This window comes from Notechis scutatus, chromosome 10 (genome assembly GCF_049901735.1).
Source record: "Notechis scutatus isolate UNSWTSFEM ecotype Mainland chromosome 10, rNotScu1.2, whole genome shotgun sequence".
Classification (NCBI taxonomy): domain Eukaryota; kingdom Metazoa; phylum Chordata; class Lepidosauria; order Squamata; family Elapidae; genus Notechis; species Notechis scutatus.
Window position 1 is genome coordinate 22,876,322 of NC_142018.1, and position 16,046 is coordinate 22,892,367.

General features: G+C 60.7%; 2 protein-coding genes across 6 annotated transcripts in view; one reads left to right on the forward strand and one right to left on the reverse strand.

Annotated features, from left to right (window-relative positions):
• CCNB3 (cyclin B3) lies at window positions 1–5,236 on the forward strand. 2 transcript variants are annotated; one of them, XM_026684338.2, is made up of 12 exons: window positions 1–1,001; window positions 1,211–1,330; window positions 1,592–1,672; window positions 1,846–1,964; window positions 2,267–2,384; window positions 2,697–2,795; window positions 2,963–3,055; window positions 3,337–3,474; window positions 3,922–4,077; window positions 4,217–4,366; window positions 4,675–4,805; window positions 4,963–5,236. In XM_026684338.2, exons 1-12 carry the CDS (start codon window positions 894–896, stop codon window positions 5,030–5,032), a joined length of 1,383 nt encoding a protein of 460 aa, XP_026540123.2. In that variant the 5' UTR covers window positions 1–893; the 3' UTR covers window positions 5,033–5,236. The 2 variants fall into 2 exon arrangements, with proteins under 2 accessions (XP_026540123.2, XP_087828444.1); XM_087972318.1 differs by having other exon boundaries at window positions 763–1,001; window positions 2,267–2,366.
• Window positions 5,132–16,046, reverse strand: part of DGKK (diacylglycerol kinase kappa) — a 25,703-nt gene continuing 14,788 nt past the window's right edge. For 2 of the 4 annotated variants that reach the window (XM_026684334.2, XM_087972317.1), the window contains 20 exons: window positions 15,769–15,877; window positions 15,068–15,207; window positions 14,823–14,904; window positions 14,632–14,723; window positions 14,055–14,154; window positions 13,595–13,823; window positions 13,101–13,202; window positions 12,831–12,930; window positions 11,936–12,043; window positions 11,221–11,317; window positions 10,995–11,102; window positions 10,431–10,544; window positions 10,201–10,335; window positions 9,878–10,044; window positions 9,338–9,458; window positions 9,085–9,171; window positions 8,873–8,992; window positions 8,433–8,550; window positions 7,754–7,884; window positions 5,132–7,478 (listed from right to left, as the gene is read on the reverse strand). In XM_026684334.2, coding sequence (XP_026540119.2) covers window positions 7,404–7,478; window positions 7,754–7,884; window positions 8,433–8,550; window positions 8,873–8,992; window positions 9,085–9,171; window positions 9,338–9,458; window positions 9,878–10,044; window positions 10,201–10,335; window positions 10,431–10,544; window positions 10,995–11,102; window positions 11,221–11,317; window positions 11,936–12,043; window positions 12,831–12,930; window positions 13,101–13,202; window positions 13,595–13,823; window positions 14,055–14,154; window positions 14,632–14,723; window positions 14,823–14,904; window positions 15,068–15,207; window positions 15,769–15,877 — 2,335 coding nt within the window. In that variant the 3' untranslated portion in view covers window positions 5,132–7,403. The remainder of the gene's footprint in view (window positions 7,479–7,753; window positions 7,885–8,432; window positions 8,551–8,872; window positions 8,993–9,084; window positions 9,172–9,337; window positions 9,459–9,877; window positions 10,045–10,200; window positions 10,336–10,430; window positions 10,545–10,994; window positions 11,103–11,220; window positions 11,318–11,935; window positions 12,044–12,830; window positions 12,931–13,100; window positions 13,203–13,594; window positions 13,824–14,054; window positions 14,155–14,631; window positions 14,724–14,822; window positions 14,905–15,067; window positions 15,208–15,768; window positions 15,878–16,046) is intronic. The other 2 variants (XM_087972316.1, XM_087972315.1) reach the window with 2 other exon arrangements.

Consider the following 16,046-nt stretch of genomic DNA (forward strand, 5'->3'; position numbering starts at 1 on the left):
GCGGCTCAGGCCTTGACTTTTACAGGAGACCCTCAGCAAAGGCTTCGCCTGTGGCTTGCTCAGATGTCACCCTGACCTGACCCAGGACATTTTATCATCTACCGGGAAGGGAGCCTGGCTCCAGGGCTCCAGCGGGGGAGGCTCCTTTTCCTTCTCCAGAAACGAAAATAACATTGGTTTGCAGCTGGAAGGAATGTGAGAAGGCAGAGAGGCTGTTTTGGGACAATCCTGCCAACGTGGCTCGAGAGCTGGGCTGACAGGCACCTTCAACATGCTTTGAGACCTGAAGGAGGATTTTGGCATCCGAATCAGGAAGGCTGCCTCAAGACCGAAAACAACAGGAACAGCCTCGTGTTTTGCAGACTTCCTCGCCCGGCGCTTCTGACCCCGAAGCAAGGCGGACAGCGAGCGAGCGAGCGAGCGTCCAACAGCGCCACCCGCGCGGAGGCTGCTGCCAGGCCGAAGGAGCCCCGCGCGGGCCGCCCTCCTCCCCCCGCGCGCGGCTCCTGCGGGGGACGCGGGGCGTCGGCGGTTTTCCCCGGGCAGCCGCGGCTCCAACGGGCGGAGCGCAGAGTCTGGCTCCGGTCTGCCCCGGCCGGAAGAGAGCCGAGCGCCTGCCTGCCCGCCCGCCTCCGCTGACCGGTGCGGCCTCCGGGACCCCCGAGCTGGGCGCCGTGACTTTCGGGGTTCCCGTCCCTTTAAGGCCAGGGCCCTGCCGCCCCCTCTCGGCCAATCCCATTATCCCGTTCCCTGGGAGCCCCGCCCCTTTAGGGCAAGAGCTAGGCAGCCTCCACTTCCCCATTGGCTGCTTGGGTCCGTTTTTTAAAAATCCTTAGGCCCCGCCCTTAGCAACTGCATTCTCTCCGGCTCCGGGATTGGCTGCCGCGGGGCCAATGATGTCCGCTCTTTACAAATGTAGCAATTTTCAAATCCTCATTTTGTGCAGCGAAGAAGAAGAAAGAAGCGGCGGCGGCGAGTTTTCGCGGCGGCTTCAGCTCCAGGTGAGCTTTATTGGGGGGACCAGAAGGGGCGCCTTCAGCCGGCGGAAGCCCTCTGCCTCCCTGAGCACCGCCACGCGGCTGGGCCTCGGGTGGTCAGGCCGGGTCTCGGATCTCCTCCCTTAGCCCGTCTGGAGAAGCGAGGGCGAAATTCCTGCCCGCAGGGAGGAGCAGCGCTTCCTGTCCCAGCCCGTTTCTCTCCCCTTCTGCAGCCCTGCGACGGGAGGCCCCCAGCTGGAAGGATGCCCCCTGCGCGCAACTCCAAGGGCTTGGCCAGCAAGCAGGCCCGTTCCGGCCGAGGAGCAGCGGTGGAAAATGTGCAAGCGGACAAGGTGAGCCAGAGTCCACCCCAGCCAAGAGGCGCACCAATCGCGCACGTGTCTGTGTGTGTGTGTGTGTGTGTGTGCTGTGTGTGCGTGTGCTTGTTGGGTCAAGTTCTACCCCTGCAAAAGGCACTCCGGCACTCCGTGGAGGGTGCCCCTTTAGGGGAAATCTGCCTTTGGCCCCAGGTGGCCCTTTGCTCGGAAGGGGCCGGGCGGCTGGGAGGAGCCCTAGGAACTACACTGAGTGGCCTCCGGTTCCTTTGATTCTAGGAGATTTCTCAGGCGAAACGATCCCCCTCATCACCCCAGGGGGCACCCAGGAAGCGATCGGCCTTTGGCGATATCACCAACGTAAGAAGCATGGGCCCTTGAGTGGCGTTGCCCGCGGTCTGCTGGGCATACACCGGTCCCTTGCCAGCTGCTCCTGCCTTTGATTTCTCGGCCGTTCTGGGACTGAATCCCAAGCAAGCAGCCGCTCGGTCTGAGGCGGTGCTGAGCGGCTCCTCTGGGTCTCCCTCTTCTAGGCTCACAAGGCCCAGGGCTTTGTGGGGAAGAAGGAGCCGGAGAAGATGATTCCCAAGAAGGCCTCCAAGGGATCCACTGCGCTGAATGTGGCCAAGAACAATGAGACCAACCTGAAGAAGTGAGGGCTATGCTGCTGCCTCCCCTGCCCATGTGGCTTTCCTGGGTGGGCCAATGTCCCCATGGCATCAAGGCGCCTTGTACGATGATGGCAACTTCAGTGCCCTCTTTAAACAAAAGCCATGCTGGCACAGCTGCCATTCTCGCCAGTCTGAATGCAACCCCAAAGCTCTCACCTCAAACTTTGGCAGAGCTCGATTGGGCTGTGCCAGCAAGTTTCCAGCGTGGCGTTTCTCCAGTTCCTACCACTCTGGACGTTTCCTCCAGCCTGCCCCAATGTGTAACCCCTGCCACCTCTTCCAGGTCCCTGGACAAGGCACCCTCTGAGGACAGTCCAGCCAAGCTGAGCCATCTGGCCAACAGAGGCCTCGGAGAGGAGCAGGTCGTCCCACTGGTAGTGCTGGTAGCACCAGCAGCCCAGGTAGGGAAGCAGGGTATCCGTGGGCCCCGCTGGCAGGGCCTGCCTCTGGGGCAGCACACGGCTCCCTTGCAGCCAGCAGTCCTGGTACCTCGGGCACAGGGCTCAACCCCTGCCTTGGCAGCCCGAGACTCGCTCTCTGTCTTGTAGCTGACCCTGCAAATGGCGGGGGTGTGGGGTGTGAGTGGGTGCTTGAGGAAGGCAGGGTATTCGGGGCTGCCTGCCAAGGGCTCCCCTCTACTTTAGGGCCAAGGCAGCTCCTGCCCTCTGCTCCCCACCCCAGGCAGGGCACCGTTGAAAGCCTCTCTTGTCCAGGTGGCTCCGGCAGAGGACATCGACCTGGGGCAGCTGGACGACCCGTATGCCAATGCCGAGTATGCCAAGGACATCTTCGAATACATGCGGGAGCGAGAGGTGCCTGCTGGGGTCCAGGGAAGGGCTGCCCTTCCTCTGCCACTGCAGATTCAGTCCCACTGGGATGGCCGGAGGAGGAGGAGGAGGGGAGGGTGGAGCAGGGGATGCAGAGGGGCTCCTGGGGCTGCTTCCTGGGGGGGTTTCTCAGCCACACCCTCCTTTTCCAGAAGAGCTTCCTGCTCCCAGACTACATGAAGAGCCAGCCGGACATCACCATGGACATGCGGGCCATCCTGGTGGACTGGATGGTGGAGGTGCAGGTGGGAGCCAGCCAGAGGAGGGAGGGCTGGGTGGCAGTGGGCAAAATGAGCCTTGCGCAAGGCCGTGATGTGCCTGTGCCGGAGCAGTGCTGAGAATGCTGTCTCCTCCCCCCTCTTGGCAGGACTCCCTCCCAGCCTCCCTGAGCTGCTGGGGGTGGGATCGAGGGTCTCCTGCTGGGCCCTGAAAGGGGGGGGCTGGGCCGAGGGAGGGAGGAGACGCCTGGCCACCAAAGCTGCTTTCTGGCAAGAAGGCTGCCCTCAGCACCGCTTTGCGCCTGCAGGAGAACTTCGAGCTCACCCACGAGACCCTCTACCTGGCGGTCAAACTGATGGATCATTACCTGGTTCAGGTGGCAGCCATGAGGGACAAGCTGCAGTTGATCGGCTCCACCGCCATCCTTATTGCCTCCAAGTTTGAGGTGAGCCCCCCACCAGCAATGGGCCAGGAGAGGCATTGGGGGTCTTGGGAGGGGTTGGAGCAGAGATTGTCCGAGAGACCCCCCACCCCCCCCCAGTCAGCTCCAGTCACCCCCCACCCGCTCTGGGCACGCGCTTCACCCCTTCCACCTCCGAGAGGTTCCCTCTGGGCCTCCTGTTGTTGGCTCCAACCGTTACTTCTCAGGGCCTCTCAACATTGGGGGGGGGTATGTTTAATGGGCTGCTCCTCACATTTTCTGGGCATTTGTCCAGTGGGTCCCAACCACAGAGCATTCGGAGGCACCGCTTAGGGCACTATCCTCCTGAGTGCAACCTCTGGGCACCCCCTGCCCCACCCTGAAAAAACCCGCCAGGAAGGGATGGCATGGGCTGGGGCAGCGTCAGGTCTTTCCCCCCGGGAGGGGGCCAAACGGTCTTCCACTTGGCAGGAGCGCTGCCCTCCCTGCTTGGACGACTTCCTGTACATCTGCGATGATGCCTACCAGCGGGAGGAGCTGCTGGCCATGGAGAGGGGCATTCTGCAGACCCTCCACTTCGACATCAATATCCCCATCGCCTACCGCTTCCTCCGGCGGTTTGCCAAGGTCAGTGGTGCACGATGGGATCTGCTTGTGGGCGCCAGAAGCTGCCCTTTGCCTGGCTGGCTGAGAGAAATGGGGCAGAGGGGCACCGGGTGCTCCTGGGGGAGGGTCCGTGCCCTTCACACGTGGCTGTTCCTCCCAGTGTGCCCGGGCTACAATGGAGACGCTGACCCTGGCCCGTTTCATCTGCGAGCTGACCCTGCAGGACTACGCCTTTGTGCAGGAGCGGGCTTCCCGCCTGGCTGCCAGCTGCCTCCTGCTGGCTCTCAGGATGAAGAACCTCAGAGGATGGGTGAGGATACCCGCCCCTCCGGGCATCCTGTCTCCAAGGGAAAAATGTGGGCAGGGAGGAGGCAGCGGGCAGAGCCGTGCCCTGCAGAAGGGAGGCGCTTTCCCCTGGTGGCAGAGACGGGCAGGGGACTCCTGGGGGGAGGAAGCAGGCTGGGCAGGTGAGAAAGGGAAGCAGCATCTGGGGTGGGGTCCCCTGTCCATGCCACACCCGTGCGTGGAGCGGCCTTCCTGCGCCAGCTGCACACTGGGCAAGTGCCTGCCCCCCCCCCACTCCTCCCTCGGTGCGACTCTTCCCTGGTGTCTTGGCAGAGCCCAACGCTGGAGTACTACAGTGGCTACCAGGTGCCAGACCTTCTCCCTCTGGTCAGGAGGCTCAACTTCCTGCTGACCTGCAGCCAGGACGAGCGGCTGAAGGCTGTGCGCAGCAAATACTCCCACCGGTGAGTGCTGCTTCCTCTGGGCCTCTGCGGGTGGGGTGGGGGTCCCGGCCCCCAGTGCAGTGGGGTGGGAGCATCTGGTCAGCCCTCCCAGGGTTGGCCCAGGAAGGAGCCGCTCTTCTGCCCTTGCCTGCTGACCCTCTCCGGCCTCGGCTTGCAGGGTCTTCTTTGAGGTAGCCAAGATGGAGCCGGTGAGCATGCAGGCGCTGGAGAACGCTCTGCAGAGCTAGCCCCGGTGCTGCGGGCGGGCTGCCTCCAGTCGGGGCGTGTCCTGCCCGGAAACTGGATTCAACCTGCCCTGTAAATAGATGTTCAGTCTACGAAGCCTGTAAATAATTGTTTTTTTAATGATGAAGGGGAAAAAAGGAAAACTCTTATGGGGGGGATATTGTGTAAAGAAAAGAACAAGCTTTCAATAAAAGAATGTGAGCGCAGCCCCACTCCCGTCTGCCTTCCATGGGCACCTCAAGGGGCCCCCTTTGCTGGCCGGGCTCAGCTGCAGGGTTTCGCCCGGAGGGCGCCCGGAAACCACTAAGCAGCTGCCCAGCGGAGAATTCACGCACACACGCACCCCCAGGGAATGTGGGAGAGAAGACCCGACATTATTCCAGGATCAAATCCATGTTGAGATTTATTTCGCAAACGTGACGCCTGAAATTTGGAACCAGTCCTGGGCCGTTCCCCACTTTTCAGGACAGTGTTTCACATACGCTTATTTTCCCCACTTCCATCCTGTGTAGGCGGGCAAACCCCTCCAAGTGGCCCCGGTCTCTGCCCCTCATCAGGCTATAGGGAAGAGCAGCTGAAATGCACAGAGGGGGATCAGGGGACACCTGAAAGACCCCCTTTCGCTAGGCTGGAGTGCGTAAGGCCCAAGTGACCCAGTCCCCAAAGGATGCGCGGCTGGAGACAAACTCCAATGGGAGGGGGGAGGAGAGCAGTGGGCCCATTGCCCATCTTCACGGGGGCAGAGACTCTACCTGGTGGTGAGGCTTTCTTGTGCTCCTGACTTCCTTTGTGGGCAACTGCAGGCAAATCCTCCATGGTGGCATCTCTTTCTTTCTGCCTGGCAAACCCCAACCCTGCTGCTCTCCTTGGCCGTTCCTCCTTGCCATGCCCATCGGCCAAAGAGACCAGCTGCTCCCCACTGAGAACCGAGCTGGTTGGCTCATCTGCAGCAGAAGGGAGATGCCAATGCCTCCACTCCTTGCACACTTGCAGTAAAATTGCTGTTGCACATGGAGACACAATGACAACCAGCTCCCAGCAGAGGGGTCCCGCTCAGCTGCGCACACAGGCCTAACATGGGGAAGCCAGTCTATTTGGTGTGGCAGAAGCAATCTCCCTGCAGCTGCTCTCCAGGGCCAAAGTGGCTGTGCCAACCCTCGGCTGGACACCAGGCTGGGAGAGCCGAGGTGTGCTGCTTGCTGTCTCATGCCCAAGTGCCAGTGGAGTCCTTCAATGGGGACAAGGCAGCCCCCCCCACAGCAGCTTTGACTGATCAACGCCGCAGGGGGTGACCCCCTCTGCCCCTGGGCAGTCAGCTGGCCCAGCAGAGTTAAAAGCCCCTCCACACACAGAAAGCTCCAGGCTCTACAGACAGATTCCACAGTGCATTTGCACAACACAGGTGAAAAATAAATTAAGGTATATATTACTCTTTAAATAAGTATCTTCTCCGCAAGGTATGTACATTTTGATCACACTTCCAACAGACTGGATTGATCGATGTGGCAGGTGCAGAGACGGGGAGGGAGTTGGCGAGGGGCACAAGCGGGCAGGCAAGTTGGCCCCACAGGCGGGCAGGCACCGATTGCGGCCTCTAAGGGCTCCCTGCTTTCCCAGGGCCTTCTCCAGGTGTGTCTCTTGAGCATCTGGGGAAGGAAGCTGCCTTACAAGGAATGCTTTAGCTTCTGAAACTTGAGCGGCTCCGGATCACGAAAGAAAACCAGATCTGGAATTTTATCGGTCTGCTGAACTGCCTCCTGGATGCCACCAGGGAGCTTCAGGGTCTGGTGAGAAAACGTTTTATTTAAAGGAACTGCCAAGGGCTCTGTGGCCACCTGAAAAAGGAGGTCAGTGGGGGCCAATGCCGGGGGGGGGGGCAGTCGAGCAGGGGGTCAGCAGCCTTACGCTCTTGCTCAGGGACGCTAACTGGACAAGTGGAATTGCTTGGGTGACTGGCTGGTAAAGAGGGCTTCTCTTGCCCAACTCTCAAGCTGGCACCTCAAGAAGAGGGTGTTGGAGGCACCCCGGCCAGCTGCCGCCCCAGCCCTGACACAAAACCCAGTGGGGCTCATCCTCTCGTGTGCCATGACGGGGGAGGCCCGCTGGAGCCCCCCTTCCCCACGGGGTCCCAGGAACGACGGCATGCGTGGAAAGAAGCACAACTCAAGCTTGGGCGGGGCGACCACAGCTGCCCCGCAGAGGGGCTGGGAAGGGCGAGCACAGCCAACGTCTTCGGCAAAGGTGGGAATGCAAACTCCACGGCTCCTGGCAAGAAGACCTCGGGCCGGTGTTGGCGAGGCCCAGCAGCCCCGCTGGACACAGTGAAGATGGACAATGGCCCCCAAGCCATCCTGCTCCGAGGGGCTTCCCTCCCTACTGCTGCCCGGCAGGGTCCTTAATTCCCTGGAGGATCCTCTTCACGTGGCCCACTTTTGATATTCCAAGTTCCTGCAGGGGGAGGGGGAGAGAAGAGGAGGCGCTCAGGGGAGCACCCTGCCACCCCCAATCCAGCAGCCCTTCTCCTCCCAGCTCTTCCAGGCTCCTTTTGCACCACCAGGTGCTCTGTGCAAGGTGGGGAGGGGGTTTGACTTCAGAGCCCCACCTGGTTTGTTCTGCAGCCACCTTCATGCTGAGCTCCCACAGGGCCCCTCTCGCGAAAAAGCCCCCTCCCATTAAAGGAATGACTGCCCCCCGCCTCCTGCAGGCAGGACTGCGCAGGGTACCTTCAGGTCTCTCCTCTCCAGCAGGATCAGCTCAGAGCCCTGGATGTCATGGCGCACAAAAAGCTCTTTGTATTCCCCTAAATCGAGGGCCTCCAGCCAGGCAGCCACCTCCTCAGGGCCCCAACTGTCCACTGGGGGGCAAAAGGAAAATGACAGGCTGGTCGGTTGGTGAAGGAAGGGGAGGGAGGGAGGACCAGGACAGACAGGGTTGGGGGGGGGGGTGAAGACAGAGGCAGGCAGATAGCAGCCCAGGTGGAAGCAAGCTCAGGCAGCGGGGGACGGGGATCGCAAGGGAGGAAGAGCAGGAAGCTGGGGGAGCAGTGTGAGGAAAGGACAACTAGGTGGGGCTCGGCCCATCCAGCAGGCTGAACCCATAGCCAGACCCCCTTGAACCTGTGTGTGCTACGTCTTCCCCAGGATTCATGGACAGGTCCATGACACCTGCAGCCTCTCTGCCTACCCTGGGCAGGGACTCTGCACTTCTGGCCTTAGGGAATCTGTGCCCCCTCCAGATGGGCTCTGCCTTGCCCTGGGGAAGTAGCACCCAGGCCGCCAAGGGCTTCCTACCGACCCCCACCAGCTACGGGTGGGCTAGCTGGCCCCTCCCTAGGGCTCCTTTCTCCAGGTGCTGAGATGATGCGTCCTGCCCTTCTGGGTGCTGGGAGGGCCACCAGATTACCTGGGGTGACCCCGCCAGATCTCTGCTTTTGGAGCTTCTCCTTCTTGGGCTTCGCAAGGTTAATCCGTAGCTTCAGGCTGCCCTTGTTGCTGCTCCCAGGAGCCTCCGGGCCCATGACCTGCGAGGAGTAGAAACTGCTGCTCCGTTCCCTGCCTCCCATCCCAGGGCTTTGCCAGGGCACGGCAACCATCAAAGGGAGGCCGTGGCAACGGCAGATATGCCTCGGCTGCCTTCCCTGTGGCCTGGCTTGGGCACCCAGCACCTCTGTCGCCCAGCCGCCCTACCCTGGAGCCTCCAACAGGCAGGCCGAAAGCCAGCCCAGGGACTCCGGAGGCCTCCTTCCAAGGCAGCTGGTGGGTTCCTGCATGAAAAAGCAGCCGCAGGCCGAATGACTGGCTGCTGCTCTCCGGGAAGGTGTGCCCGGCTGTCCACGTGCCCACCTCCTCAACGGAGCTTGAGACAGGGGCCATCCAATGGACCTCAGAGAACCTCTGCAGCTCCTGGCTGACGGCGCCCAGGGCCTGGTGGAGGGCGTCCTCTTGCTGGGGAGAATCCAGCTGCTGTGAGAAAGGCTGGTGAGGAGGGCTGCCTTTGCCCCAAGAGAGGGCAAGGGGTGTGTGGGCCCGTCCAGCAGCCTCTGCCCCGCACTCACCTGCTTTCCTCCCAGGAAAGCCTGGGTTTCGGTGCTCAAGGCCTTCACGCTGACGGACACCTCCACAGCCAGGCTCCGGCTAACCAGCTGCAGTCCCCACCCCGGCAGGAAAGAAAGGAGTCAGCGGGGGCTGGCAGGGAAAGGCAGGCCACCAGCAGCCGGGGCTCAAGGGAGAGAGGTCGAGGGAGCGTCCCCAGCCCTGGCGGAGGGTCCTTCCACGCCCGCCCCCCACGGAGCAGCTCCCCACTCTCACCTCCGGGGCCCCACTGCTGCTCTTGCAGGCCAAGACCTCGCTGAGGGCCAGCGAGCTGCTGTTCACGGCATGGGCCAACTCCTGCTCCATGCCTCTGCGGGACTTGGCAGCCTCTCGGATCCTGCAAGGGGCAGAGGAAATGGCCTCTCAGCCACAGAGGGGACTTCAACCCCTCCCCCCCATACTTTGGCCCCTGTTGAATGCGGGAGAAAGCAAATCCTGGGGGTCGGGAGTCCACACCCCACACATTGGCCAAGAATGCAAGCAGGGAGGCTGAGCAAAGCGGGGGCAGATGGCGAAGGTCCTTCTGCCCGGAGCTGTGCGGGACTCCCTCCTCCTGCCCCCAACTCTTCTAAGACCTGGTGAGGGAGGCTGGCCTGAAAGTGCGCTTCGCCCGCAGCGGCCCCCAAGGCCTCCCTGTCGCCCATGGTGGGGAACAGAGGCAGCGTCAGTCACAAAGGCATCCCCCCACAAGCCCCGTGGCCCAGGAAGGCTTCTAGGGCAGCCTGTGCTGGTTTGCGGGTCTGGCGTGGTTGGCACCTGCTAATGAGGGTTTCAGTGGCTCGGACCAGCTGCTGCATCTGGGCTGCCTCCTCCTCCACCAGGTACTCCATGGACTGCTGGGAGCTGAGCCGCGGCCGGGATGGGGCTCGGTAGGCCTCCCCCTTTTGCTTGTCCTCCCACGATTTCAGGGTGCTCTCAAAGGCCTGCAGGGACACGGGTTGGCCATGGCTGAGAAGAGCAGGGCTGGGGTCCCTCCCGACAGTGGGCCAAGATGCTCAGAGCCCACAGGCCTGGCCCTCTCTCTGAGCCGACACCCCAACAATTTAGCCAGATGCCCAGGGGACCAATGGGTTGCTCACCCTGTCCCTGGTCAGCATCTGGGCCCGGTTCTTGTGCTGGATCTTGATCATCCCTGGGGGTTGTATCCAGGCCTCTCCGTCCACTTGCACTGGGACCCCTTCGTCTCCCCGAATCGTGATCTTCACCATCCGGCACTGGGGAGGGAAAGGCCCAATGGGAAATGCCTGACCTCCACGTGGAAGAGCCCCAGGCGGCCCCGGAAGCGGGCCCTGCACAGGCCCTCTCTCACCTGGGCAATGCGGTGGTGCTGCAGGTTGATGACCCGAGAGACCGCCATCTGGATGCTCCCAAAAACAGCCACCACCTCGAGCTTCTTGTCGTCGAAGGAGGGAGCTCCGAAATTCTGGCAGGGAGAAGACTGAGCATCAGTGAGCCGAACCCGTTAGAGCAGGGGTCCCCAACCGCCGGTCCGCGGACCGGTACCGGTCCGCGGAACAAGTCTTACCGGGCCGCTGGTTGCTGGGCGCCGCCATCTTTTTTGATAAAAAGTGCTTCCGGTGAGCTTTTCCGGGTAGAAAGCACTTTTCGTCAAAAAAGATGGCGGCGCCCAGTTGATGCGGGTCACCCAAGGGCGCGCGGCGCACCAGCTGATGCCGGTACCGGGCGCGGCATAAAAAGGTTGGGGATCACTGCGTTAGAGTGCAGAGCACCTGAGCCTACGCAGTTCTCAGCCAAGTTGGTCAAGCGGTTTGTTGTGCTTCTTAGCACCATTGGCAGTGAAACCAGCCCCCCCCACCAACACCAGGAGGAGCATCTGTGGCCAAGAGGCAGGTGCTCCGTGCCAGGGACTCACGCTGTCTTCCTTGGTGCCTCCCCAGAAGTTGATGCCGCCTGCATAGCTGGGAATGTTAAGCACGGCGATGCCCTGCAGGCTGGGCAAGGAAATGGGAACTCCGTCGCACTGGAAGAGAGCGGAGAGAAGCCGTTTCTGAGGGCAGGTGGAGCCGGAGCGCCTGGAGGGAGTTCCGGGCAGCCCCTATCAGCACAGCTGCAGGAAAGGCAGGCGGCTTTGGCAGTACCTCAAGTTGTACCCGCTGCTCCAGGTTCTTGTAGGTCCGCTGCAGCAACTCCTTCGTTCCCAGGACCCCATACCACATCATATTTTTGGTGCGGCTGCTGAAAAGGCAACCAAACAGGGGGTGTCTTTCTGCTTCCTCCCAGCAAGACATGATTTCCAGAGATCGTCCCCATGCCTGGCTTTCCTCGGTCCTGCCGGGTTTATTCTGCTCCTGGCCAACTCCTCCTCCTCCTCCTCCCAGCCAGAGAACTAAATGGGTTTTCCCTCCAGGGCCAAGCAGTTAGCCAGCTGCAATAGCTTTGCAGAACCTTCCAACATGAAATAAGTAATAGCACAATTATTAGGTTCCTCCCCAGACCTCCCTTCCTGGTGGAGGAGTCTGCCGGGGGGTTCAGGGCCCAGAACACAATTGCCAGGTTCCCAAAGATTGACAAGACCCCCCAAAGGCCCCTGAAGCCGAATCTCGGGGGTGTCCCTGAGCAACCAGAGTGGCTTTCCCTCCATTGGTTGAAGTGGGCTGCAGCTGTGGCCCAGATGGCTCTCCAGCACCGCCTCCTCCTGGCCTGGGACAAAGGGATTCCTCAGCCAGCTGTCAAATGCAGTCCCGGTCTCTGCGCAGACGCGGACCGGCCAGGAGAAAGCACTCTGAAGCTGGACAAGGCAGGAGCCACCTCAGGGTCCTCTGGGCTTCCGCCTTGGGCAACGTTCAGCCTTACCTGCACTTCTTTGGGTGCTCATCCCTTTTGTTGTTGAATTCCAGGGAGATCTTTGCATCCAGGCCGATGCCAAAGTAGTTATTCATGACGCATCTTTCAGAAAATTGTCTGGAACCAGCAGGTGGAGGGAAAGGAAATAGTTCAGCAACCAGCACTGAAGCAGAACCAGGAATACAGCACCAGAATGCAAATAGTGGGTCTGTTTTCTCCGTTTCTGAGCACTGCAGGGAGGAGGTGGGGAGGGGGAGAGGAGGGGGGAGCTAGATGGATGTAAGACCTGAGCCCTGATTGATGCCACTCTGCCTTTGTCCAGTCTCCCAAGCCCTGGCTGGTTTCCAAAGACCTGTTTATCCGCCTCCTTGAAGGATGTTAATGGACTGAGGGGGGCCAAGCTTGATCAAGGTCACTTGGAAGGGGTGGAGGCTGCCCAAGCCTTTTCTGGAGGCGGGATCTGCTGAAGCAGGCCTGGCCGCCTTCTCGGGGCCCTTCTGCTCCCTGGGTGAACCAGAGGAAGCCAGGAGTTTCCCACGCAAATATCCCCAGCCCAGGGCAAAAGTGGGCATGCAACAGGGCCTGGTTGGGGCTAAGGGCTTTGGGAAATATAGCCTCTTCCCTGGGGGCACAACGGTGCAGGTGACGAAGCCAGGACCCTCCGGCTGGCCCCCTCCTCCTGCCAGAGCCGATTCAAGCCCCGAGGGCTGCTTAGGGCTCTTTAAGACGGAGACGGGCCCTTGGCTTTAAAGGGCGTTTGCCAGGCCCATTGGGCCTTTTTGAATGTGGCAGGAAGGGAAGGGCAGAGAAACCTTTCCTCTCAATAGGAATTGCTCTCCCGCTGTGTGCAGGCTGGAGAAGCCTCCGATGCGGCCCTTCCTCCTCCCCACCAGAGGACACTCACATAGCATCGGGGTCCTCGGAGAAAGGGGTGGGGGTGAAGTGCTCAGGCTGATCCAGGAAGAGGGAGGAAGTGGTGGAGACGACTGTATCGCGGCGGGACTCTGGAAGAGACGCAGCCAGGCAGTCTGAGCAGCTCTGGAGAGGTGGCTGGCATCGCCTTAGCCCCCCGCCACTCCAAGCCCACTCAGGATGGAGCGCCTGAGCGCTGCCCAAGCTCACCAGAGGCCAGAGACACCCTCCCCCTCCGTCCCTCACAGCCCCCCAGACTTACTCGGGGCTTCTGCCTCCTTGCTGAAGTCCTCCCCACTGTCCTTCTTACTGGCCACCGAGAGGCTCCGATAGGTCTGGGTCTGCTTGTTCTGCTCGTCCACCGCTGGCAGGAGGAAACGCAAGCACCAACCCAGCTTACTCCCAAGAGGGACCGCAGACCCAGCGGGGCCCTGCTTTCCACCCTCAGCACACCCCGTGGGATTTTAAGAGGAGTCTTTGTTGCTGCACAAGGAGCAAAACTACCTGCCCGGAAGGATGGGGAAGGCCGGCAGCGGCAGCGGCAGCAGCAGCAGTGGCCCCTCCGCCACAGCCAGCCACGGGGCCTTGACACCCAGCAGACAATCTCCACCGGGATTCTGTTGGGACGCCATTCTTGACATCCTGCCTGCCCACCCTCCGCATCCTCTGGCACAACTGGGTGGCTGGCCCACCAGAGCCAGTCTGCGGGAACTTTCAGCCGTCCAGCCTCCCTCCATTTCCCTGCTGGCCTCTCACCCTTCTCCGCCTGGTCGATGATCTGGCGCAGCGCCTTCTTGAGGCTGTTGGCTCTTAGCATGAGCTGCTCCTTGGACTTGAAGATGCGAGGAGGCCACGGACCGGGCTGGACGGTGCTCGGCTCCTTGACCTCGGGGGCTGCAGAGCTGCCTTCTGGGACCAGGATGGCCTGCGACTCCTCATTCAGCTCACGGACAAGCGAGTCCAGTTTCTCACTCAGCGTGGCACACTGGAAGTGGACAGGGAGGGGGTCAGCCGTGCAGGCTATGCCTGCAGCTTCAACACCCTCCTTGGCCTGGCCCAAGTCAGGAAGGTGGAGATACCGCCCCCACACACAAACACAAAAGCAGGGATGCCCGGCAGAGCCCAGCTCTCTTCCCTGGATTTTCTTCCCAACGCTCTTGCTACCCTCCCCCCGCACCCCTCAAGGTTGCTCTTGGCACTCTGGACAGCCGCTTGCCTTGCCAGCCATGATGGCTGCTTCCTGCTTGTTGTCAGCTGCCCGTCCATAAGCTTTTCCCACATCAGCTACGAAGTCATTCACTGTCCCGCACAGGAATCTGGGAGAGAAAGAAACCGAGGTTGCAACTCCCAGGCAATTCGGCCGGGCCCTTGAATGGAGCAAAACCCACAAGTAGCTGTGTTTTGTGGAGGGCACCCTGCGAGGGAAACTCACTCAGAACATTTATATCTGTTATACATTAAAGTTCTCAGTGGCAAAGTTAAACTGATGGGAGCTGCTGGATATATGGAGATATAATTTACATATAGCATGGGACGCACTCTCAAGATGGACAGGGCGTATTAAGAGGTGTGGGGAAAACAGCAGAATCCTATTTAAATGGGGGGAAGAAAAGCAAACAGCTCCATTCTCCCTGCAGAGGAAACTTCTCAAGACAACAGGAAGGCCACATGTGCAATGGGGTTTGGAAGGGGTGGCAGGGACTGTGCAAAGGTTGTTACGACTTGGCAAGCTATTGTGGAGGCGCTTGCAGCTGGTGCCCGCCCCATCCCAGGCAGAACCGCACGGCCCTTACTTTGCCGAGGAGATCACCACCGCGTGTTTGTCGGACTCCAGGATCTTCGCCAGGTGGAGGGCTACCGAGTCAGCATAGTGCGAGATCTGAGCCTAAGGGAAGACAGCCCATGGCACTGTCCCTTAGGCCAGTCCCCCAGAAGGGCCCGGGCAAGGACACGGCACCTCCCTCCCAGCAGGCCTGCTGCCAACCTGGATGGTGGGATTCTCGCTCTCATCGTCCTCGAGGGCTGGGGGCGACTGCTTGGGGGCTTCGTAGGTCAGGACGCTCCACCTGCAGCGGAAGTGAAGGGGGTCTGCAGTGCCTCCCACCCAGTCATGTGGACATGGGAGGGTCCTCAGGGCTGAAACGGCAGGGCCCCCCCTCCAGACAGGAGCTAAAGGGCCTCTCCCTTGGGCATCCCTTGGGGGAGAGTGGGGACTGAACCCCTCCTTACCGGTCCAACATTTTTGTGGTGGCGCGCTCCAACTTCTCCAGAACCTGCAGCAATTGTGTATCATCATCGCAGAGGCTGCCCCAGCCAAGCACCCGGGCAAGGTCATTCCCAGTGCCCAGGGGCAGGACACCAAGCTGGCACTGCAGAAACGCAGAGGGATGGTGAGCTGGCACAGCCAAAATGGCGTGCAGGCTCATCCCAGGCCTTGGGGAAACTGGGTACCCTCCATTCTTCCCAAGTTCCCCAAGGCCTGCCCCTGTCCGTCCCCCCATTCTCCAGGCCAGTGTTTCCACAAGGCAGAAGCAGAGGGGTTGGTGGCACCTTAAAGCCAACCCGTCTTCTGCAGCAAACCTTTTATGGACGCCAAAATGGAAGGCTGGGGGAGGGGCATCACTTTCCCCACTGGCTTCGCTTATTTCTCCTCTTCACAGGTCTCAACACTTACACAAATTGTACACAAAGCTCTCTTGAGCTCAAACCCTCCAAGGCTGCCAAAATCTCTTATTTGCCATCTGTTTCTGCACACACCATCCTCAGTCACAAGTTTTCTCCTGATTTGAATTCAGGCAAGAGTGTGTTTTTGTGTGTGTGTGTGTGTGTGTGTGTGTGTGTAGGCACTCTAGATATAGAGAAAGAAGCCAAAACTGAGTGTGCTGCCCAACTCTTGACCTGGCTGGGCGATGGGTTTCGGGGGGCTTCACCTGCTTGTGCAGTCCCAGCGAGTCAATTTCCGACAGGACCCAGCCGACGCTGCCGTCTCCGCCACACACCAAGATCCGAAAGGTGGAGAACTTTTGAAAGAGCCGCAGCCTGGCCGGAGGAAGAAGGGAGAGGAGTGAAGCCCCAGTTGTCCAACCAGCAGGCCGGCAGAACGGGGCCTGTTGCAAGGAAAGGGCTGGGTCACATCCTCCCCCTCAGTCCAAATGGCCCAGAACTTGGGAGGAGAACCTCAATTCTTGGGCTCCCTCTGCCACCACCA

Bases quoted from the DNA above. Each gene is read 5' to 3' on its own strand.
- CCNB3 (XM_026684338.2), top strand. From the start codon at position 894: ATGATGTCCGCTCTTTACAAATGTAGCAATTTTCAAATCCTCATTTTG. The intron at 1,965-2,266 runs GTGAGGGCTATG...CACCTCTTCCAG, and splicing joins AATGAGACCAACCTGAAGAA to GTCCCTGGACAAGGCACCCT. The intron at 4,367-4,674 runs GTGAGGATACCC...GTGTCTTGGCAG, and splicing joins TGAAGAACCTCAGAGGATGG to AGCCCAACGCTGGAGTACTA.